The 25,601-nt window shown below is 37.6% G+C and overlaps 1 protein-coding gene across 1 annotated transcript in view; it reads right to left on the reverse strand.

The window, feature by feature from the left end:
• The window catches only part of MAOA (monoamine oxidase A), a 58,365-nt gene extending 34,354 nt beyond the window's left edge, over positions 1 to 24,011 (reverse strand). The window contains exons 1-3 of the mRNA XM_080909918.1: positions 23,881 to 24,011; positions 14,402 to 14,496; positions 8,753 to 8,890 (exon numbers count right to left, since the gene is read on the reverse strand). Coding sequence (XP_080766044.1) covers positions 8,753 to 8,890; positions 14,402 to 14,496; positions 23,881 to 23,953 — 306 coding nt within the window. The 5' untranslated portion in view covers positions 23,954 to 24,011. The remainder of the gene's footprint in view (positions 1 to 8,752; positions 8,891 to 14,401; positions 14,497 to 23,880) is intronic.
• Between the last annotated feature and the right edge of the window lie 1,590 nt (positions 24,012 to 25,601).

A 25,601-nucleotide genomic window follows, 5' to 3' on the forward strand; every position in this document is an offset into this window, starting at 1 on the left:
ATGCATTCAGTCAGGAGACAGCTGAACTTTACTTCTTCAGGAAGTGCCCAGAATGGAATAAGAATGGGATTCATAAGACATTCGAGTGTTTTTCAGGTTTCAATAGTTACAATGCAACTCTGCAATAGCTTAAAAATTTAGGATCAAATACTGAGCCTTTTGATTGCTGTTTGTGTATGTCTTATAGGATGAGGGTAGGGTTAACAGAGAATAAAACAGGAAGAAAGCAGTAAGCAAAGGAAAGGAAAGCGTTTTTTTTTTCTTCCTTCCTATTTTTTTTTTTACCGTTTCAAACAATATTTTTATGGCTTATCATATTTGACCAACTCTTCTCACATCCATCTCCCTTCATTTCCCAGCCAAAATTTTGTTTATTTCAAAGAAAAAACCAAAACACATTAAGGCTAATTTGTTCTGCTCAAATATTGTTAGATGTGTGACCTCCACTGGAGCATCATTGATTTATCAGGGGCTACACAGGAAGTTGGACATGAAGTCCCACACTTACTTAAGGAGCTACTTGCATTTAACAAGCTGTTGAGGGAAGGAGAGTCAGCTTTCGCTAACAGATCTGAATCCCAGATGGGTAACGGATTCTAAGCTGAGCAGTCAGGATCTCTGGAAATGAGATTGTCAATTTCTCTAGAGAAAGCTGGTTATTTAATGTTCTATTCCATTCAGAAAGTTATTCTATTAATCCAAATGCCTATGCTATAACTGACAAGGTGATTGCTAATCTACAAACAGAATGTAAGAGAAATAATTTATATCTAACAAGTCCAAGAAAACAGAACAATTCCAATAATTTTCAGTGTATGGTTAGAGATAATTTCTATAGTGAATTATTACTGATTAAAAATGATTGAAAAGCCAGGAATGCTAGTGATTCTCTCTAATCCCAAAAGTTTTTAGGTTGAAACAACATAGTAAGAATTTGTTTTTAGGGAGAGAGAGGAGGGGAGGGAGGGGGGAGAGAAAAAGCATAGTGGAAAAGATAGAAAAAGAAGGAAAGCAGAAAGAGAAGAGGAACAAAAAAAAAGAAAGAGAAGAGGAATGCAAAGATAAAAGGTATTCTGTGCGAGAAGAAAAGTAAGTCAGTGGTAGCACCAGGCCCTGTGTTTCATTACCAATATCAAGAAAAAGGGGGATTCTATACAAAGTTATTGGTGATGGTTATACAGCAATTTGAGTGCACTTAATGTTACTGAATTATATACCTAAAGTGGTAAGGAATGATAGAAAAATCTCCTAACCTCACTTTGATATATTATGAGCTGCCATTTTGACTAAGTAGAGTACTTATATTATAAAAAGCAAATCTGAGTGGTACTCTAAATGTATAGAACATAGAAAGGAGCCTCTCTGAGGAAATTGATAGTGGCCTTTGTTTTCAATGCTATGAGAAAACCTGGAGTGTCACATATGCTAGGCAAAAGATCTACACTTGAGCTACCCCTACTCTTAGCCCTATGTAAAGCTTTAAAAATAATTGTGTCATTTTGATCTCTAGGAATCCACAAGCAACAAATTAAGTATTTTGAAAATGTGTGTGTGTGTATGTGTATTACCCAGGACTATGTAGAAGCTGCCTGCATATATATTTATATTGTATATTTGATAGATCAAATTAATAATATTTAAATATTTAGCCTGTTTCAAAATCAATTTATAAATGGAAAATCCAAATGAGCTTAAGCACCCATAAGCACATTGTATCTGGAATGAAATAATGGTTCATGGACTCAGAAAGGATGCATTGAGATAAGTAAAACAAATAAACAACATTCCTTTAGGTTTTTGGCGGTTTCTCTCTGAAAGGGGTTGAAAGTGAAAATTCAACTTCCTCTTCAGACAAAAGAAATATGTTCTATAAATTACTATATAAAAGATGCTAAAATAATCTTAGAATTAAGTGCCCCTTATTCAAAAGAAACACTTGTAAACCAAGGGTTAAAAGCAAGGTCTTATTAGTAAGCATTGAAACAAAGTAACACAAAAGCAGATCTTTTGTCTTCTACAAGACATTTTGGCTGAAACAAATCTCATCTCTTGGCAAAACATGTAGTTAGTATTCTAGGACACGCACATTCTGAAAAGCCTTTGAGTTCAGAAACCTGGAGTAAATAGCCATAGCAGAATAGAAAATCCAGCACTAGGAAAAATGTTTACCAGGCTATTACTATAAGGAAAGCTTCTGAAGTTTCAAATAAAGGTTTATCACACCACCCTCTAAAAGTAAATGTTTGGTGCATATTTCTGACTCTAGTTTTATTTAGATAGCATGTGAAAAGTAGGGAGAAAGTGAGAATGCATAAATTGTCAATTCTATATCAAAGCTGAGCCTGAAGAAATGTTTGTGTTGGCTCTACCCACATCCTTCACTACACTCTCCAAAATTTAACAAAAGGCTTCCATAATTAAATGGAACTCATTCATCAAACAAATGTACTAATAGGTCATCTTATTTACAAATGTGAGTAATTAATCACTCCAATGAGCATTTAGTATCAAATGCTTCCTTTACCATTTAAATCTCAGTACTGAGAGAGCACAGACAGACACAGATCCCTGGGTCTTACTGGCCACTCAGTGTAGCAGAATCAGTAAGGTCCAGGGAGAGACAAAAAGAGGACATTGAATTACTCACCATGTACCCCTGTCAAAATCTTACAATGGACATAACTAGGAGACTAGAAAGTACTTGGCTTTAGTCCATGGGAGTTTTGGCGGGTTTGGTAGGTTAATAATGTTGTTCTTCCCATGAGTTTGCAACCTCTTTTAGCTCCTTCAGCCCTTTCTTTAGCAACCTCATTGGGATCCCCCGAGTTAAGACCGATGGTTAGCTGCAAGCATGCTCAGCTGTATCTATATGACTCTAGCACAGTCCCTGAGGGGGCATCTCTGTCTGGTTGCTGCCAGTAAGTACTTCTTGAGATCAGCTATCATGCTTGGGTTTGGTGGCTGCACATGTGGTGGATCCTCAGGTGAGGTGGCTCCTGAATGATCTTTTCTTCAATCCCTGATCCTCTATTTAACCTTGTATTTCCTCCCTTGAGTGTTCTGTTTTCCCTTCTAATAAGGACTGAGGCTGGGTTTTCAGATAGTACTATGTCCAATTTTCTGAGGAACCACCAGACTGATTTCCAGAGTGGCTGTACCAGTTTACAACCCCAAGAGTGGAGGAGTGTTCCTCTTTCTCCACATCCACTCTATGATCTGCTGTCACCTGAGTTTTTTATCTTAGCCATTCTAACTGGTGTGTGGTGGAATCTGGGGATTGTTTGGATTTGCATTTTCCTGATGACTAGAGATGTTGAGCATTTCTTTAGGTGTTTCTCAGCCATTCAATATTCCTCAGCTAAGAATTCTTTGTTTAGCTTGTACCCCATTTTAATAGGATTATTTGATTCTCTAGAGTCTAACTTCCAACCTTTGTGCACACATTGAGAGACCTATGGCTCCAGTTGCATATGTAGCTGAAGATACCAGTGTCTAGCATCTATGTGAGAAGAGGCCTATAGTCCAGGGAGGACATGTTTTCCCAATGTATGGGAATGCCAAAGCAAAGGGGTGGAGAGGGTAAATACGAGGGAGTGCACCTTTGTGAAGGCAAGTAGAGGGGGATGGGAGCAGGGCAGGGGAAAGATAACATCTCAAATGTAAATACAGAGTATCTAATAAAAAATGAGAAAAAATTTAAAAAGTACTTAGCTGAGTACATGACTACAAATTTTCAATGTTTAAACTGTACAAAAGGAACGTAGAACTGGCATTCAGGAAGTAAAAAATAAATAACTAAACCACGGTCTTTCACTAACACCAACTGTATCCGCTTATTTATCAGCTGGCCATCACTAAAAATGATGATGAAATCTCTTAAAAATATCAAAGGCTCAATGCTTTTCTAATCACTGCCTCAGTTTCATTTTCTAGACTATATAGTGAAGTAATAAAGAAGAAGCTTTCAGGGATGAATAGACTGTTACTACTCTTATAGCTTTGTCACTCTACCTCACTGAATCTTAGTTTTCTTTTCTGTAGAATGGGGGAAATCAGGACAACCTAGTGGGGCAGATATAAGAATATAATGAGTTCATACATAAAAGGACTTAGTTCTTTATTGTTAGCCTCTAAGAACAATAAAGGCTATTCAACACCTGACTCATTGTAAGAACTAAATAATGTGGATGTCTGCTAAACTAGCTTTCAAGTTCATTTTCACAGTTCCCAGTTGAAGTGCATGACTGTTTAAATAGTTGAGCACACAGGATTTGGTTTCCTTCTTCATATTAAATTTAAAAATAAAAAAAATTCATAAATGGTAGCTGAAATTATTCTTACTGTTATTAGGAAAATGTCATGCTTTGCAGAAACGAGAAAATAGAAAATCATTGTAACTACGGCTTAATAAAGCCAACATTTTAAAATATTTTGTGTAACTTTTAATGATGTTAGTGATTGAATCTCATACATACTATGCAAATACTCTGCCCCTGAGATATGCCTTCAGCTGTTACCACTTTGTAAAATCTCTTAATATTTTTTGATCTTCTCTTAATCCATGAGCTCTCAATATTTCTAAAGGCTACTTGTTTATTTTCTCAAATGTGCTATTATCATGTTTGAGATGTAGGCATCTCAAACTACATGTTTATCATGTTTGCTAAGATTCCTGACTTCCTCCTGGTTGGATATTGCTGTGCACAGATCCCAAGTGTCCCAGTAAACTCCTAAGGCTTCAGCCCCCAGACTTAAAATGATTGTGTGCAGTCAGAAGGAGATGTGTCTTTTGCAAAGAGGTGGGGTGACTGGTGTGAAAATCCTGTCATTTTGTATATATAAATGAGCCTTTCCTTCATAGTTTCAGGAAGTGGCCTACAATAACAGGTTGGAAAGTTAATTTCTCAAGCATTTTTCTAGGTTCCAGTCACTATGTGTTTGGCTTCCGTAAGAAACAATAACAGTTGCAAAAGCTATTGTTCCTTAGGTGGATCTGAGGAGCTGGATTTAAACAACCTCTTCTTCAAACACTAGGAAATGCACTACCAAGTCATATTTTCCAAAAGGAAAAGCCAAATACAAAGCATGAACAAGGTGTTCAAAGACATGCTCAGTGAGAATGCAGGAGAAACACCAAGTTAAAAGGTAAAGTGCCTCAAATTGTGTTCTTTGGGGCCTTTACATCTGGCTCTTAAGACTCAGGAGTTGCTTAGGACTATGGAAGATGCATAGAGAGAGAGAGAGAGAGAGAGAGAGAGAGAGAGAGAGAGAGAGAGAGAGAGAGAGAGAGAGAGAGAGAGAGAGAGAGAGAGAGTGTGTGTGTACCTGTCTATCTTTTGTTCATCTATTAGTCTAGGGAACTCCATCCCTTATGGCATGCAAATGTTTTAAGAAGGAGAGTGTAGTAAAGCCTGGGAGAGTTACTGTAGGTATCATAGTTACTTTACTATTGCTATGACAAAACACCATGGCTAAGGCAACTTATAAAAGAAAGCATTTAGTTGGTTTTACCATTTCAAAGGTTAGAATGTATGGTGGCAGATCAAAGCCTGGTGGCAAGAGCAACTGAGAGTTCAGATCTTAATCAAAAGTAGGAGGCAGAGAGAGAACATACTGGAGATGGTACAAGGTTTTAGTAACCCCAAGGCCTACCCCAGTGACACACTTTCTTCAACATGGATTTAATCTTTCTCAAATAATTTCACCAACTTAGGACCAAGTACTCAAATATATGAGCCTATGGGGACCATATACTGTAAGTAGGACTTAATATGCCATCCTAGTAGAATTGGGCATACAATAGTGCTTAAAGCTATGTGAACCATGGAAGCCTAGCTTAAGAGACTTCAGAGGAGAACAACATGAACAACCAGGCTAGAAACCATTCTTGTGATTTTAAATGTAACAACTTTCTGTTCTTGTACTAAGAATTTGCTTAAGGCTAAATTGAAACTTAGTATACTTTCTTTGACAGGAGATTTCAATACAGCATAATATTGACTCTGCTGATTGATTGTTAGTAATCACTCTTATGCAGGTCTACAGTGAAAAAGAACAAGGGGAGCCAGAAAAACGTTTGAAGAGAAAAGAGCAGCAGGAAACTTAACTTTGGAGACAAGGCTTTTGCTGAAAGAGGTGATGAGATCAAGGCAAAGCCTGAACTGCATTAGGATAAAGGAAGGGCATAAGGAAATTTCTGTTACTTAAAATCAACAACAAATCAAAGCTGCTACAAATGTGATGAGAAGATGCTGGGTTTAACCCAAGTTCGTAGTCAAACTTGGTAATGCTGTCCTCTTGACTCTGGCTTTAGAATCATGAAGGATACACAAGTAAAGGGTTGTGGAATCTTCCTTTAGGGATAAGAAGGGCTGTTAAAGCAAAGAGTGGGGCCAGAGTGTCCTAGTAGGGAGGACCTAACAAGCCACTTCATAAAGCTGTGAAAGTGGGGCTTGGATTGTATTGGAAACTCCAAAATATTAGAGGTGCCAAAGCCATGACATATCTGCTAAGCAGAATTGCACACAGGGAGTAGAAACACCCACGGGAAAACTGTATCTTTGCAGGCAGCAAAGCTGGAAAGGTGGAGTTATCTAAGCCCTTTTACATAAGATATAACGCTACAAAATTTTTAGTATGTCCTGTTAGGTTTCAATATTTTCTTTTTAGTGTTTCTTTGCTTTGGCCTGATTCAACCCTTTTGGAATGGTAAAATATATTCTGTGGCACTCTACTTTGGAAGTGTGTAACTTCCTTTTTGATTCTACAGGTGATAACAATTAAAAGATTATCTGGAGTCTAAGAATTTACTTTAGATAATGACCTCATAGGCTTATGTTTGCATACTAGACACCCAGTTGGTAGAACTGTTTGGGAAGGATTGGGGAGGGGGCTTCGTTGGAGGACATGTGTCATTGGGGATGGGGTCAGGAATTCCAAGACTTGTACAATTCCAAGTGTTCCAGTTCCCGTACCCCCTCTCTCTCCCTCCCTTTCTCCCTCCCTCCCTCCCTCCCTCCCTCCTTCCCTCTCTTTCCCCCAACTCGTTCTCTCTTCTTTTAGTTCCAGATGCAAGCTCTCTGTTCTTACTACCATATATTTTTCCACTATCAAAGACTAACTCTCTGAAATCATAACCCCAATTAAATACTTTCTTTAATAACTTACTTTGGTCATTATTTTGTTAGAGCAATATAAAAGTAACTAAGATAGGATCTACCTGAAACTTTGAAAACTGCTACATCAAAAAGTAGAGAAACATTTCAAAGTTTAGGGGTTTTCTAAATAGGATTCCTGTTATTCAGGAAATAACGTCACCAACTGACAATGGGAAACCTTGTGAAATTAAAACATTTCTGCTGGGCCTGCACAGATCCAAGCCAGATGGAGCCCCACTGCTGTGATTGGGGCCCCATTCTCACCTATCCCTAAGAAACTAATTCTAATCAGCATATGCTTGCAAAAACAATTTTTTTCTCCACTGGAGTCTCACTGGGTCTATAACCCATGCCTAATAATAGGCCCCATGACGAGCAATGGTATTTTGGAGATTTTTTTTTGTCTAGTGTTGGATTATTTGGGCACTCACCTTAATGATCTTTTGCTTGTATACTACAATTTCTAATTTTTTGTATTTGTATGTTTTGTGTGTATGTGTTTTATTCTTCTTTCTATTATTTTAAAAATCCTATTATATTAATCTATCTGTTTGTTTCCTAAAGGAAAAGAGAACAAAGTGTGGGGTTAGATGGATCAGGAGAGGGGATCTTGGTGGGGATAAGGACGAAGAAACCATGATCAGAATATATTGAACATGAAAGCAATATTTTCAGTGGGAAAAAAAGCTGTTTATCTGACAAAGAATTAATATTTGGAATTTATTTTTAAGAATGCAAAAAACCCAAAAAATAAGAAATAGAAGAACTTAATCATAAACTAATAACATTAACAAGTAAGTTTTCAAAAGATGAGAAATGCAAATAAAATCTACATTGTGATTTCATCTCACTATAGAGAGAATGGCCAACATTAAAAAAGAATAACAGCAAATCCTGGGGAAAATATGGACAAAAGGAAACCCATATTTACTACTTCTGGCAAGAATGCAAACTAGTCTAGCTACTATGGAAATCAGTGTGGAGGTCTAAAAAGCTAAAATTAGACCTACCATGTGGTTCACACCTGCCATTCCTGGGTATTTGCCCAAAGGACTCTTTATCAAAGCATCACAGAGATACTTACATATTAATAATAACTGCAGCATTATTCATAATAACTATGTTATGGAACTTAGGTTTCATACAGGAAAACATGATATACATAAACAATAGATTTTTCAGCTATATAAAATAAAAATATGAAGGAAATTGGAAACAACTGAAGACAGTTATATTAACCAAATTGAGACAATGTAAAAAAGAGAAATATTATAGTTTATCTTATTTGTAGTTTCTAGATTTCATGAGATTATGAAAGTCAAAACAAAACTATCTAAGGCAACAAAGGAGGCTGATTGTAGGGGGAAGAAAAAGAGGTGTAAGACAATGAGATATAATATGCTTAATATCCAATATATGCTTGTATGATAATAATATACTTATATAACATACATTGTACCATGTAAAGTTAATATACACAATAAAAAACTTTAAAAAATAAATGTTAAAAGGGAGAAGAATTATCACAAATGAACAAAAACTTTCTCAAATAAAATCTTCATGCATTGGTCATATAAATAAACAGTCAGGCTTACCTTGACATATTGAACTAGACGCTCTTTGACATTCACTTTATAGGTCTCTATGCCTAGCTCCTTAGACAAGCGTAAGATTCTGTTCTGGGTTGGTCCCACATAGGCTCCACCAACATCTACCCATTTAACATGCTCATTCTGAAGAAAAAGAAAAGGTAGATTACCTAATCTTTGTAATCTAGAAACATTTTCATCATGAAAAAAATCACGTTTAATTTGCTAACTTAATTGTGTCTTATGTGTTCTTTATAATGCACACCTAAAATTCAAAACCCCTTTTATCTTCCACTCAAAACTGGGGAACACTGTCTGACAATTCAATAGGCATGTCCATTTGCAGAGCTGTTGATGAGATCGATTCAGCAATGCAGTGCAGAAAGAACTATAAAATACATCCTGCTGATCTAGATCCTTTGCAATTCACTTCATTTATCCTGTGTATTTTTCTCTTTCATTATTACTATAGGAGTCACCCAGGGACTTACCAATCCTAACTTCCTGATTTCCACCAGCTGAAATCTTAAATCAGCCCACATTCATTGGCTCCTGCTGATATTTTACGGTATTTCAAAGGAAAATGCATCATGGCAAAAGAATATTTAAAAGTATAAAATATCCATATAACTAAATATTTACAAATATGTAAATTGTCTCAGGAGCAAGTCTCCACTGTTCCAGAGTCTTTATTAACATATTTGATTTTTTTTCAACAGATTGAATCTTGGTAACCTACAATTTCTTTATACATTTGTACTAAGTTCTTTAAGGTTGGCTTCTATTCTATTGTTTCCATCAGTTTTTGTGTGTGCATACTGCCTACTTACCTTTACTTGTCTTTATTTTTTATTGTGTAGCAACCACTGTACTTGAAACACCATGCGGAAGTAAGTGGAATGATAAGAGTTATTTTTCTCAGAAAAGATTTATGAGACACTAATAATACCCAATAACTGTTTCTTTTCAGTATCTGAGATTTGAGGCTAGAAAGAAATGCATATATGAACTGGTCTTCTTGCAGTTCACCCTTAGTTCTAAGATACAGTCTAACCTGAAGAGAAGGGTTGAAAAGCTCTCCTCATACACATATTTACCTTGGCTGGAACAAAACGAACAAGGAAGAACGTTAATCAGAGAGTCTGTGAGATAAAAAGCCCCTCAGGACACTGGAAAGATATTGGTCTTGTACTTAAGTGAGAAGGTGGAACTTTGGAAGGCTTTGACTAGTGCTAAGACATGACTTCTAGCTCAATGACTTACCTTCACTACTGTGATACCAAAAACTGATAATAGGAAACAAGAATAAAAACAGGGAATCAGATAGCCATAGCCATAACCTGGCCTAGAGGTGACAGTAGCTCCCACCATGATGTAGCAGTAACAATATTAGGAAGCAATACATTCTAAAAGTATTTTGAAGGCAAATGCAATACATTTTTTTTCATAGAATGAATGTTGGTCTGGAAATGCTGACCAAGACCCCAAGTACCTGTTGCTGTGTTGTTGTATGGGAGTCTTGTTTTTGCAGTTGCTGGCAAGAAAACCTTAGCATGGCCTTTTACATTTAGCGTGATAAGAAACTGTTCTACCACAGAGCAATTCATCAGCAGCTCTCCAATGTGACTGCTTTCATATTCCTTATCAAAAAAATGTACTCTAGGCATGAGGTTATAGATCAGTGATTCAGTTCTTGTCCACACACACACACACACACACACACACACACACACACACACACACACACACCAGTTTGGATGGTTGGTTTTGAGAAGTCTGTTCAACATCAGTATTGACTAATTCCTAAGTTCCCTCTCAGATCAATACAAGTGCATTTTATTCCAATAGGAGAGTCACTCATGGATTCCATTCTACGTTAGCAGTAGTAGTGAAATGCTATATTGACTTCTTTTAATCTAGATATCATAATCATCATGTTTTCTTTCATTATCAATACTGTCTCCTGAAGCTTCTTTACTCTCTAACATGTTTTAAAGAACACCAATAAATTTCTCTCACTTTAACACACAAAAAGAGGACTTGTAATGTACAAACATTTTTTTAGAATACTGACACTCTCTTTAAAGCAAGTAATCATAAGTAAATCAGGAAAAAGAGTGAGACATTTGTCAGAGCTAGGCCTTCTGCATACATGTTATGATTTTATACCTTGGTCTTATTGTGGGACTCCTAACAGTGGGATCAGGTGCTGTCCCTGACTCTTTTGCCTGCTTTGGGGAACCTTTTCCTCCTACTGGGTTGTGTCATTCAGCCTTCATACAAGGGGAAGTACCTAGTCTTATTGCAACTTAATATGTCATCTTTGGTTGATATTCGTGGGAGGCATGCCCTCTTCTGAAGAGAAAGGAGGAGGATTGGATGGGGGAAAACAGAGGGAGGACCCAGGACAGGAGGAAAAAGCAGAAACCATGATTGGAATGTAGTATATGAAAGAATATTTAAAAAGTGAGGTATTCCACAAAATATTTCTTTAAAACCAGAAATACATTAATAAAGTAGCTTGGGTTCTGTTGGAAGACACTAAGTGTAATATGGTATTCTATCAGGCTGTACTTGCTCTTTCTTTATTTAGGTCATACTACTCAGCCTAGGAGGTCATATACACAGAATCTATTAGGAAACAATACCTTGACCTTGTGGTGGCATTGCAAGCATTCCAATTTTATTAATTTGATTCTGCAAAATTATAGATGGTTTAATCATGAAAAACTGTTCTAAAATTGTAGAAAATTCATCAGAAGAAGTCATGTGACAATTATCAATTTTGAAATTTTGGGTTTTTTAAGATCCAAAATAGTTTTTATTTCTTCTTCCAAAATTATCCTAACTGATTATGTTATTTAAATCAGTTCTCAAAATTATTTGATTTAATTTTCTACAAAACGCCATCCTGACCATTTCTTAAAGCCTTCTTTTTCTTTCTCTAGGCATTTGAAACATAAATGTCAAGTGTTTGTTTCTAAGTATTTTTAAGATCCCTTTCTTATGACAAAGGAATACCAAAAAGGTATATAGTACCATGCTGAATAGACACTAGTAATTCCTATCTGTTGCTGACATATATAAATGGAGCAATATGGCCAAGTAGCTAAAGCCAATAGACTGGGATAAGCATGTCAGAATTTCATTTCCTTTATATGACTTGCTCTTAACTGAAAATCTGCAACATGACTGATGTTCTTATTTAATAAGCAAAAGGTTCAAATGACAAGGAAAATGGGAGAAAAGGAAAAGGTAATAACTACTTCTAATATGAAAGGATATTTTTCAGAAAATGACAGAAGAATCACATCTAATAAGCGAATACAGGTAGAATACTTAACTTGTCTTTTGCACTATGGTATATATAATGCCTTCAATTTGAATTTAAAGTTAGTCTGGTGGTAGAGACACATACCTATTATTCCATTATTCCTAAGGCAGGGACAGTAGAATCTCAAGTTGAAGAACAACCTAAGTTACACAGCAAGACTCTGTCTCAAAAATAAATAAAATAATAAGGCAGATACAGTGATGCATGCCTTTAATACAGCATCCAGGAGACAGAGGCAGGTAGGTCTGTGTGAGTTCATGGCCAGCTTGGTCTACATAGGAGTTCTAAGACATCCAGGGTTACACAGTGAGACCCTGTCTTAAAAACAAAAATGAAAATAAAAGTGTTCAGGATCTTCCAAGAGTGTATCTTATCATTCGACATAAAACCTGCATGTGAAACACTAATACACTTAATACAAATCCAGTAAGAACAGTGAAGAAATTCCAGTCTCTCCACTCCTTTTGTACATTTAAAAGGTGTATAAATGTTTTGTCCATGTGTATGTGTATGCACCATGTGTGTACCTGGTACCCACAGAAGTCTTAAGAGGACTTCAGATCCTTGAACTGGACTTAGAAATGGCTGTGTGATTGGAATCAAATCCAGTTGCTCTGAAAGAGTGAGAATTGCTCTTATCTAAAGCCCATAGTAGAAAGTCTTCACACAGCCATTGCAGCAGCCACTCCGATTCCCTCTTATTCCTGCTTCTGCTCTGCTGCCTGGAACTGTTAGACACTTGCTTTCCCAGGCTCCCCTTACAGTTGAGATACCCATGTGACCCAACTCTGTCTGAGGCAAATGTCTGCATGGAATTTACAACAAAGGAAAAGCTCTGTTTGTCTCAGCAAAGGATAGTGTTGCTCTTTTATTCTATTTCCTTTTGTTTGTTTTTGAAACAAGACAGCACTGTGTACCACAATCTGCTCTTAAACTCATTACCTTCTAGCCTCAGCACCTCTAAAGCAGTGCCTATTGCTGTGGGTCATAAAGACCCAGCATCTCTTGTTCCTGGAGAAAAGACTTGCTTAGAGCCATAGAACTTACCTTGTTACCAGAGCGCAAAAAGTCAACATGCAAAGAATAGTAGATCAAAGGGTAGGAAAATTCTGAAGCCTTGATAGCAAAACTGAGCTCCTGTACTATAGTGGATTTCATACCACTAAACGTCTATGAAATTAATGTTTTCACTGCCTAAACCACTGTTACTCTCATGGCTTAGACTGTTCTGTCACACCTAACTGAAACATCTATTTATGCAGAAACTCTCTCCTCATCATTTTTTCAAAATAATATGCTTTTTTATACTACAGTACTCAATTTTTACTACTCTATTTGTGTGTTCTACCAAAGGGGCACATTAATGACTCTAACTGCCAGAAGCCAAGGAATCTTTTCTGCCTTCATCCTTTATCTGTCACCTGACTGTTGAGCATTCTTTCCTCTTTCCTCCTGCAACAGGCAAGCATAGCAGTGTTTCAGTCTGGCTCTCCTTACCTTCTGTGATTTTTCCTTGCTTATGTTATGCCCTACAAACTTCCATTTTGGGCCTCAGCTTCCTCCTATGTACTTTCATTAGCTCCCACACATTCAGTTACTTGTAAACACAGTAATAGAAAACTATAGTTAGCCTGCAGTTTTCCAGAATGCTAATGTAGGCCCATGTATAAACCCATAGATAAAAGGTAGTGATATAGCAAGAACTATGCGTCTTCCTTATATCTAGCCAGACACAACCTGAGCAAAGAGGCCAAGAAAAAAATGGGGTATGTGTGCACGCTGGTGTGTGTGTGTGTGTGTGCATGTGTGTCTGTGCATGCACATGAGCATGTGCATGTGTGTACATATGTGTACAAGTTAGGGATACAAAATCACTTTTAGTTCAGCCAAACTACTTCACTACCTCCGATATGACATACGCAGTTTTACTCTATGATATAGATATTACAACACTATAATGAATGATTTGTTCACATTTGCTGTGTTTCTAAAAGGTTAGTGATTAAAGTCAGAGTCCACCACTGTAGAATGAATAATGGCTGAAAATAACAAAAATGCTGGGCACAGTAGTATATGCCTACAGTTCCAGCACTTGGAAGACTGAGGTAGGAGGATGAATTTGAGATCAGCTAGGACTATATAGTGGGTTTAAGGCTATCCTAAGATACTGAGAAAGACACCGTCTCAAAATACGAAGAAAAGGCCACTTCCTTAATAAAACAGCTTAACTATGTGATCTCATAAGATCTCCTCTAGGACTATGACCCTAAGTACCCCATTTATGGTTTAAACGAGATGCCATAAAGTATTAAATCACTTACCCTCACAGTATATGTTCTTCCTCCAACTCTATTCCGGGCTTCCAAAACTAAGACATTAATTTTGTATTCAGACAATAGTTTGGCAGCAGCCAATCCTAAAAGCAAAATAAAAAATATAAAATGTTAATAATATTTTGCCATTATTATATAAATAACATGAAAACAATTTACACAAATTTTATAATATGTATTAAAAAGTAATCTAGAGACGATTTGAAGTACATAAAATGATCATATAGGTTCTATGTAACTATCTCATTTTACATGAAAAATTTGAAAATTCCTACAATTTCTGTACCCACAGAGGTTCTGGAACCAAACCTCTACACCACAGATTTCAGAGAGGTTTGCCCAGCTTCTGCCTCTGCTGAGATTAAAAACATTCAGCACCATCCCCTGCAATAGGTTTTACTGGTGGTTAGGGTTGAACTCGGCCTTATACAAGTTAGCTAGGCCAGCAAAGGAACACTGAGCTGTCTCAAACCCTTAAACAACCTTTATCTCAAGTAACCACGTAAGCTTAACAAAGATGGTGTATCAGATCAATATATACTCAGAATATTCTAAGTATTAATACTCAGTTTTTCTAATTTTAAAACTAGCGTTATACCTGCTGACAGAAGAAAACAAAGAATATCAGTATGCAGACAAGCTTGCTACTGAGATCTATAAACATTCTTGTCTACCTATCAGGATTTTTGTGCTTACTGTCAGATAAATCATTCTGTGTTTCTTAAAAGGCCAAAACTCACAATCCTTTCAATTTCAATAAGCTGAAAACAGTGCAGTCTCAAGTAATAAATAGAATTAAGCTAACAATTAAACTTGAATTTGCCCGTAATTCAAAAAACAGGTTGTCTAGACAATCTCAATTTATTTGATTATTGCCCAGCATTTATCTTCACTTTAGATAAACAAATCGCACCTCAGTTGAGAGATGTAATTACTTCTTAATTCATTATTTGTCCAATTCTTTTATTGAAATTTCAAATATACTACAAGTGTTCCACACAGATATTCTCAAATTCTGCACACTTGGAAAGGCTAAATTTAAAACCATAATACTCCCCAAATTTTTATGAAACACCAACCCTTAGATAAGACATTCCAAGGAAAAGCATCAATGTTCTTAAAAGTTGGGATACTTATATTTCTCCTCTCTTGATGATAAATTCCAAGAAAACAATGTTTATGTTAAAGGCCCTGAACAGTTAGTTCTTCAGCAAAATGAGGATGATGATGATGATGATACTCATTCAATTCAGCATTTCTCCACACTCTGCTATTTTTTTTTTTTTTAACAAAAACACTGTGTGTCAAAATACAGTTTGGAAAAACTGGTTTAAGTACATTTAAGATTGTTCAAGTAGTTCCAGTAATAAACTCCCATAATCAGGGCTGTGGTTAAATAACATCATAAAATCTATAACATGAGCTAAGTATGGGAACAAAGCTTTAATATAGTTATGGATTCTCCTCTAACACCTCACAAAATTATTCTTTTTATTCCTAGAAGTGACATTTCCAACTTTTAATATTGATCATTGCCCCCAGAAGTATGTAGTTAATTCCTTACTATTTTGTAAGATGGTCCCTGACCAAGAGAATTCTTACATAATTGTACACTTGGATTCTTGAACACTCCAAGGACAATAAATATATAATCAAACATCAGCTTATACTGGTCAGGGACCATATCTCTCTCTCTCTCTCTCTCTCTCTCTCTCTCTCTCTCTCTCTCTCTCTATCTGTGTGTGTGTGTGTGTGTGTGTGTGTAGAGAGAGAGAGAGAGAGAGAGAGAGAGAGAGAGATTTCAAGCAAAATGTATACTGTTAATCTAATCCAACAGCAAATAAATGCTATATATAAAAATATTACCTTTTTAAAGTGAAAAGGGCAAATAGCTTTCACCAGATTTTCAAAGTGATATTTCTGTGGTAGTTTCTTCTCCCTCCATCCTCCTGCTGCTCCCACTTCTCTCCCTCCTCTTCACCATGTGTGTGGAATGTGGGCCTATGGTACACTCACCCATGTGACCACTTGTGGAGGCCAGATGTTGACTCAAATCTTCTCTATTGCTTCACCAACTTATATTTTGAAATTTCTGGCACTGTACCTGGAACTTACCTTTTGGATAAACTCTCTGGCAATTAGGTCCCCAGGATCTATCTATATCCACAGCCACAGTCCAAACCAGCTCACTGCTGAACCATTTCCCTAGTATCTTTTGGTATTTGAAACAGGGTCTCACTCTATATGTCAGAATGAACTGAACCTCACTACTTTGTCATGCTGACTTCCAAATTGAGATAATTATCTTACTTCAGCTTTCTGAAAGCTAGTATTAAAAACATAAGCTACCATACCAAGCTTTCAAGGGTATGTTTTGTCCAAAAAGTTTAGAATCACTGATCACAATTGTATATCTCTATACATTATCATAAACTCATCATTTTTGAAGTATACAAGAGTGAGTAGGCTGGAGAAAAGGCTCAGAGGTTATGAGACTGTGTCCCTCTTACAGAACTGGTCAGTTTTCCAGCACTCACATGGTGATTCAAAACCATAAATCCAGTTTCAATGCAATTTCATGATGTGTTCTAGCCTCCTCAGGCACCAGGAACATATATGGTATTTGAGGCAAAAAATCACCCACACATATAAAATAAAATAAAAATTTACCAAAAAAAGTATATATGGGCTGGCTAGATGGCTCATTTAGGTACTTGCTACACAGGCGTGGTGATCTGTGCTCAATCCCCAGAACCCACATAAAGGTAGAAGAGGAAATCAACACATGTATGCTGTGACACTTTTCACAATCGCATACAAACACACACACACACACACACACACACACACACACACACACACACACACACAATAACCACAATAATGATACATATTTAAAAGCAAATATGTTAGTCACATGAAAGTTGTCAAACCTAACAGAATAGCCCACATTTTTCAATGGAACTGTCCATGAACCAATAGCACTATAATATAGTCACATGTGTAAGTAACTATCAGATAACAGCACTAGGTTTTAGTGCACCAAGCCTCAAAGGAAGTTACTAAGGTTACTGCAGATGTGTGGATAAGCCTTCAAAGCAGACTAGTGAGATGGGAATAGAAAAGGACTGCCTTGGAAGTATTTTTAAGGATCAAAGGTTTAGTTATGTCAGTGATATTTCTGTGACATTTGATAATCCGTCTACCTTTCTAAGCTTCCATTTTGGTCCTTTTGAAATTTTATGAACAGTTATTAAGACCCTCAGACATCATTAATATGTAATAAACTCTCCAAGTTAATCACCTTGATTAACCTCTTATTGACACTTTTCCTCTGCTCAGTCAAATATTGTTAATAAGTGCTTTGTTTTCTTTGGCTTACCTACTGGAGAAGTGATTTTAAACAACTCCGAGAAGCCATGGGGAAATGTGAATGCACATCTGCTGAGAGAACTGGGAACTGATTTAAGCTCCTATAGAGTCAGAATAAAAGATAGTGCAAACAAATTCCAGAATAAAGCACAGAAGAAAACAGTGCTGAGAGATGATGCAAAAATAAACCCAAAGATGAAAACTTTTATGAAGCTGATTAATTACCAAAAAGAAAAATACTTAAATATATATAGAAGACATATCATACATAATGTAATCCAACCTCTTTTTTCCTGAGATCTCATTTCTAGGATCTCATGTATCCCAAGATGGCCTCAATCATATTAGATGAATGGATATGGCCCTGGACATCTGATCCTCCTGCTTCTACCTCCTGAGTGAAATTACAGGTGTATAACACCATGTCTGGTTTATGCAGCATGGGAGAACAAACCCAGGATTCAGGCATGTTGTCAATCTCTCTGTCAACGGAGCTACATCCCTGTTGCCTCCTTTTTTTCAGTATTCAGGATTGAATCCACAGCTTCGCCTGTAGCAGGTATGTGTGTGATCTACTGCTGAGCTATGCTCCCATTTATCCTATTACTAAATAAGGAAATCACAATTAAAAGACTTTAAATTTCCCTATCCACAATGCTAGATGATAAAATAATAAGGACAGTATTACCAAAGGAAAAGACAAATCTGCTTTAAATTATACATTTGTCACAGTACATAAAAAGGTAAATGGAAAAAAAAAAAAAGGTAAATGGCCTAAACAATCTACTCATCTCAAATGCTCACATTTAGAAAATGCAATATTATTTGTAAAGTTCTTATCATCCATTCTTAAAAATAAACCTATTATGAAACCTGTACATCTCAAACATGGATGCATATTCACTAGGTAAATACTTATAAAGTATATACAGATCTAAATCATAGGATTTTACAGTTTTACAAGTTCCACTATGTGAAAGAAAGCTACAATAAATCCTCACAATTTCTGGCTACAGCTGAATCCAATTACTATAAGATTTTCTCATGTTAAAACATCTCTCCACCACAACTATAAAAATTACAGGGTATAATATTCATCAATAATATATTATGACATTCCTTTTCTCCATACTTGGTCTCTGTGGTCCATGTAATTCAATTATGCTTAGATATAGTCTTATAAAACATTTATCACATTAGCTGAGAGTTATATACAAATTGAAATCAACTAGCCCTGATTAAATGTTAAAACTGAACATTCAGTGTCATATCTATTCAAAAGTTCATTTGACCATTTGAAAAAGAAAAGATTTTTTTACTCAGAGTTCCAATAAATGTAACTCTTGTATCATTGTTCAAAAACAAAAAAAAATAGTTTACACAAAAGAATGAAAGTATACTGGTGTGATTTTAGTGAAAAAAAAAATTAAACTAAATACAAAAAGTATCCTAAAGGACAAAAAATTCTCATCCTCATTGAACCTCAGTATCCAATAACTAAGCTATCAAAAAATAGTACCCTCTTAAAATGGAAGCTTTTTTAAAATCACTGCAAAGCAACATAGTATGTACCACCCAGTTCTGGGTTAAAATTTTAAGATGGTCCTCAAAGAAATAATTCTTACAGGTGATGTATTTCAGAAAGGGAGAAATTGTAATATGTAGAACTAAATATATTAATCAGTCTTCTTGTAAAATGTCTTTTCTGTCTTAGATCATTTAAAAACTCAATCCCTGCTAGTTTCAAGTTTTAGGCAGCTAGAGCTTTCAATCTGTGTAGTAGAGCTCGGCTCATAGAAATATATAGTATTTAATATATAAATACATATTTATATAGTGAGAGTTCTTTCTACATAATACTTGGTATTTAATTGAAAACAAACAAGTCATTTTATTCGTCATTCAGCATCATGACTAAGGCATTTTCATTATGTATATTCTAACCCTTCAAACTTCAGAAGTACAAAATCCACATGCATACTTGGCACACTGAATCTTCCAAGTAGCTCACAGGACCATATTCCTAGAGACACAAAGAGAAACTATCTTCCTTCCCTGGTCACACACTTAAATTAAGCACTACTTGTCTTTTTCATATACCCTCATGATCCTAAATCAATGCTCCTCTGGTATCTACTGTTTGGTATGGTTTTTTTCTATTGTTTTATCCTTATCTATTATAATATATTATACTTTCTTCTCAAGGTCCCAATATTTTGTTAGTACTTATAACATTAATATTTATCTCACTGTATAAAAGAAAAGGTCTTAACAACTGGAGATTTAGCTCATTTGGTAGTGTTCATCTTGTATGCAAGAAGCCTGAGTTCCATTACTAGTAATGCATGACAAAAAGAAAAAAAAAAAAACTGGGTGTGGTGACACATCTCTGAGCCTAGCACTCAGGAAGTAGAGATGAAGATCAAAAGGTCAAAAGATCAAAAGGTCAAAAGATCAAAAGGTCAAGATCATCCTTGGTTACACGGTGATTTCAAATTTAGCCTGGACTATGTAAGATCCTGTCTCAGAAATAAATAAAATAAAATAGATAAAAGCATGTATCAAATAATGGAAAAGATGGTATCCTAGAAAAGAATCAAAAACTGCAAAAGATATGCTGAATCTGAAATATTTGAGTGTGAAATATCCATGAAAAGATAAACTATGGGATATGAGTTTAGAGAGAGAAAGGGATTCAAATTAAAGACTAAACGCTTTTTATAGATAAGGGAACACTGAAGAAATATAACGAGAAAGAAGAGTATAAGATCCCACGGGTGACTTATAGCAGAGCCTTGAGGTGATTTCAAAAGAAAATGGAAAAGGTATGATCAAGGTATGATCAGGGTATGATAAAACTTCAGAATTCAATAGAGAAACAGAAAACATCGAAAGTATTTCAAAAGGGATGGCTTACAGATTATGGATTACACCAAGGGCCATTTCCCTTCACAACTATTAACATAAGATAAAAAAATTATAATTAGTTGGGTGAATAGAAAATATGGTGTCATGTTTGTTAGAAATGTTTTATGTTTTAAATAACAAAATAGAAATACCATTGTTTTCTGTATAAAGATAAAATTTTCCTAATGTGAATAAATTCTGAGTAATGTCATTTAGAATATGTAATCTTCTAAGAAGGTATGTTATATTATAAGCATAACATTGCAAATGCTAATTATTGACTATATATTATAGCTAAATAGGTACCATGTAAATAATCTTCTAAATCATTTAAACAGACACAAAGCTACTCTTCTTTGAAAAAGCTAAACCCTTGCTTTGGAGTGTATATTAACTTCCTTACAAAACCTCCCTTGTGCTTAAAATATATGTTAATAATAGTATCATTTTTAAAAAGTCCTCTAACTATGCTTCAATGAATGTATAAACTTGATTCAGGAGCTTGGAAAGATAGCACTTGGGAGATGGAAGCAGGAGGATCAGGATCAGGAGTTCATGGCAGCCTCAACTACATAATAAATGTAAGATGTTGAAGCCAGCCTGAGTTACATCAGACCTTTGTCAAAACAAAGAAACTGAGGGACTATATTATGGGATTCATACCTTGGAATATGACTAGCCTATACAAAGAGACGTGCTGTGGAGTTCATCAGAATGCTTGCCTATTTATGAACCATAAAGCTTGTAACTACTACCTGAATCAGACAGGCATTCACATCTATGTTAGTAAGAATTCATTTTTGATGCCAACACAGATAAAAAAAAAAAACAGTGTTTCTAGTCAGTTTGGCTGCTAAAATCTCCCAGATATGACTTGTAGAAATGACACTAAGGAGAACCAAATACCACTATTGCTGGCAGACTGAAAGTTGCTGTCTGGACTAAGTAAGTATGTGAACTATTGAGCAAAAAAATGTTCTCTATTCCCCACTCCCCTGAAATATGCCAATAACTTCCAAGAATTTCTTCATATAATTTGGAAGCTCTCTTTAAGAAATAAGAAACCAGTAAGTCAGGTATAGCAGGAAGATTAGAATCCCAAAGCCATTCTAGCTACACAGGGAGTTCAAGTCCAGCCGATGCTATATAAGACCCTGTCCCAATCCGCCACTACCACAAAACAAAAGAAGAAATCAAAATTACTACATAACTCAGAAATGAATCTGGTTATTTGAAATGAGAATCAAAAGGGACCTGGAATTTTAAGGTTCATCAGCTACATGCTAAATACACTTCTGCTGATGACTAAATATGAACAGTCAACTATCAAAATTAACCAAAATAAAAACAAAAGATGTGGCTGAAGGTATAGCTCACTTGACAGAGTATTTACCTACCATGCATAAAGAAACCCTGGCATTGATCCCCAGGCTACATAAAGCAGGCATAGTATCCCACACCTGAAATCTGGACACTTGACAGGTAGATACTAGAGAATCAGAAATCAAAGTTCATCCTTGGATACAAGGTAAGTTGGATGCCAGCCTGAGATTCATGAGACACTGTCTCATAAAAATTTTAAAAAGGCAAGCTGGAGTAATACTTCGGCTATTAAAGGCTAGACAAAAACAATTTAAAAGACAAAGCTTTCTTTAAGGAACCCTGGAGACAAGCCAAGAAAAGGACAAGAATAAAATCCCAACTAAACAGCAAATTGTAGTATAGTATTAATCAAGTTATACTACATATTACCATCATGTTTCTATTTCAATGATTAACATTGCTTCTAGGGTACTTGCCTAAAGGAACCAGATTTTTGAAAATACCAATCCACTAAACTGTAGGAACTCAACAAGTGTTTACAGAAGAAAAAAGGAAGGAAGGAAGGAAGGAAGGAAGGAAGGAAGGATAAATGCTCCCCTTTCTTACTCTCCACCAGTATCTGCTTCCCTCTAATACTGCAGCACACAGGCATATAGTTGCTGCCACTGGCTAGGATGGCCAAAGCCCCAGTCCTTACCAATCTGGTGATTAGACTGTTTATCCTGAACAGGATGGGTCCAAAGCTACCTATACCTAAAATTAATATATAACCATGTTTATGACCTACTCAAAGGGAGCATACATTAAAATGGATACTGTGGGAATACCCTATTTACTCCTTCCTACTGTCTTTCTCCCTCTAAATTATATTTTGCACATATATCTCTGAAATTACTAACACTTGAAAGAAAGGGCATAATTTCCTAAACTTTTCCAGTGACAATATTAGTGGTTATTTAATATACAAAAATGAGGTCTCCAGGAAAATAGAGAAAAAAAGTTCATGTGTCCCTTACTTGATAAGACAAGACCACAGGACAAGATGGAGACAGTGCAGCTCTCAGCAAGAGCATACAAGGCACTCCCTGACGGCCTTCTCTGGCTTTATGAAGAGATTCCCTCTGGGAAATGAATACCCTACACTTTTATGCAAGTTCTGGGGGCAAAAAAAAAAAAAAAAAAAAAAAAAAAAAAAAAACAGCAGGAATAGTTTGAAACGTCCTGCTCTTTAAAATAATTACCTTTTCCTAAAGGATTCTGCCTCTGTATTTTAACCCGCTCACTTTTCTAAGGAATGGTGCTTTAGAGAGGAACAGAACTGAATTAAATCATACATACTACCCCTTCACTGGTACAGACATTCAGTGGCTGGTGTGCTGTTCAGAGGAAAAGATGTGAAATCAGGGAAGGCCAGCAACCACCTATAGAATTGGGAGTGAAGGTCTCAAATAGGAGAAAAAACAAGGCTGTAGCTTCCCAGGGAAGTGTTCAGACCTCAGGGCAGTTCTTGAAACTCTCAAGCCACAGTTGCTTGGTTTTGTAAAACAGCAAATGTGTTGCCTACCCACAAGACTGTTGAGGACAGAGGAAACTCCTGTAATGTGCTAAATGTAACTGCAAAACAAGAGCTAATTGATCGTTACTATTTAGTAGTTAGGAGTCAAATTCTTTGGCCTCCCTCCACCAGTGCACATCACCAGCAAAGGGACAAGCCCCTGCACGCATCTGGCAGGATCTAGGGTCATGCCATAGTTAACATAGTCACCTGCAGGAGAAAGACCCTCCAAACACAACAGGGACATTGCAAGTTCCCTACCCCTGGTCAGCCAGGCCCCCTTATGCTACTATTAAAGATCCAAACTGACCTGAGATGCCGCCTCCAATCACGACTACGTCGAACATGTGGCCTGCGATACTGGGCTTTTCCAGATCCGTCATGGTTTGGGTGAAATTCTCCCGAGACTTGGGTTTAAAAGGGGAGACCGCCCAGGGTGGAACAGACCCTTGTACCGCCCCTTGACTGCTGTCCGAGGGCGGAGCTGATGTATCTACCCATACCAGGGGGGAGCCCGGCCCTGAAGGCGGAGCGCGCTCTTGTGCAACTGCTCTGGGAGCGCTAAGGGGCGGAGCTGATCCTTGCTGAGATACCCAGGGAGAGCCCCATACGCAGGGCAGGGATGGCCCTAGCATAGGCACTTGAGAGGCATGAAAAGGAGGGGCCGTTTGCATCAAATCTCTGAGATCATACAGCGGAGGAGATGTGAACAATGGCACTGAGATATCGGGTGACACAGGCAGCTGAGAACCCACACATGGAGCAGAAAGTGATGATGTTGATAACCAGGCAGAGAATGACAGAGAATGCCTGGGGGAGTCTACTGCCGATTCTAGTGGGGTGTTGTCTGGTGTGTCTGGCAATTGCAAGGAAGGCAGGGATGTGCTACTGTGTATAGGATGTTCTTGTGCTAGTCCCCAAGAGCGGCTAGATAATATGGATGGAACCGATGGAGTGGGCTCCACTACTGACCCTCGGGGAGTGCTGATCACTGAGGCAGGAAGAGACCCTAGTTCTGACTGGACAGAAGTACTAAGTTCAGAAACCATCGAGGACACTTGCTCAGAAGCCAGTGAAAACCTATGTCCAGATCGGGATGAGTCTGGAATTGGGATGGATCCTACTGTAGATACACGCTGAGAAAAAGAGCCAAGAATGGCAGAGTCTGAGGCAACTGCAGAGACCTGAAAGCTCTGGCCGTGGACGCGGAGGCCCTGGTCATTCCTCTGGCCAAAATCCTCACTGAGGCTCTGAGGGAGGTTGGTGGAGCTCGAGGGACCCCCCAGCTCCTGAAAGGACTCGCTCAAGAGAGTGGAGGCAAAGGGCTGGGCGGCGGTCCGCCACTGAGAGGGAGAGGACTCGAACGAGCTGCTAGAGAGATTGCCTGCGCGGGACGTTTCCACGTGGGTCTGGGAAGGGGCATTCCGGGTTCCGGGGGCCCAATCCACCTCAAGCCCCCGGCCACCGCGGCCACGCGTCACGGCCCTGCCTGACGGGAAGGCCTGCTTTTCTGACATAATTCTCACCGCGGCGAGACGCCGCGAAAGACTTTCCTAAACCACCCCCCTGAACGGCGCTCCGCTCTCAGGGCCCAGCTGTGTGTTACCAGTCAGCACTCAGAAGCCTAAGGCCAGCGCGCCCGGCCCACTTGGAGGCGGGAAGACGCGGCGTCAGCGCGGCGCGGCTCCGCCTTTCCCGCCTGCAGGCCTCAGCTGTGGGCGGCCCGCAGAGGCTGGACGATACCACAGCGAAGAGGAGGGGCGTGTCTGTGGGCGGAGTCCGCGTCTGCGCTCGCGCGGCGTCGCAGTTTATTAACCTGCCGCTTTGCCGGTATCTTTGTACACAAAAGAAATGTGAGCTGGGGCGGGCTCAAGAAAGCCTAGATTTAAAAAAAAAAAAAAGAAAGCCTAGATTTTAGGGAGACAAACCCGAAATGAGGGGACTCTACCTAGGTCAGTTTGGTTTAGCCCTCGGGTGACGTCACGGGGCGGAGCTGTCCGGGCTGCCCTGCACCAGTTTGGGACCTGACGG

Source organism: Micromys minutus (genome assembly GCF_963924665.1).
Source record: "Micromys minutus genome assembly, chromosome: X".
NCBI lineage: Eukaryota > Metazoa > Chordata > Mammalia > Rodentia > Muridae > Micromys > Micromys minutus.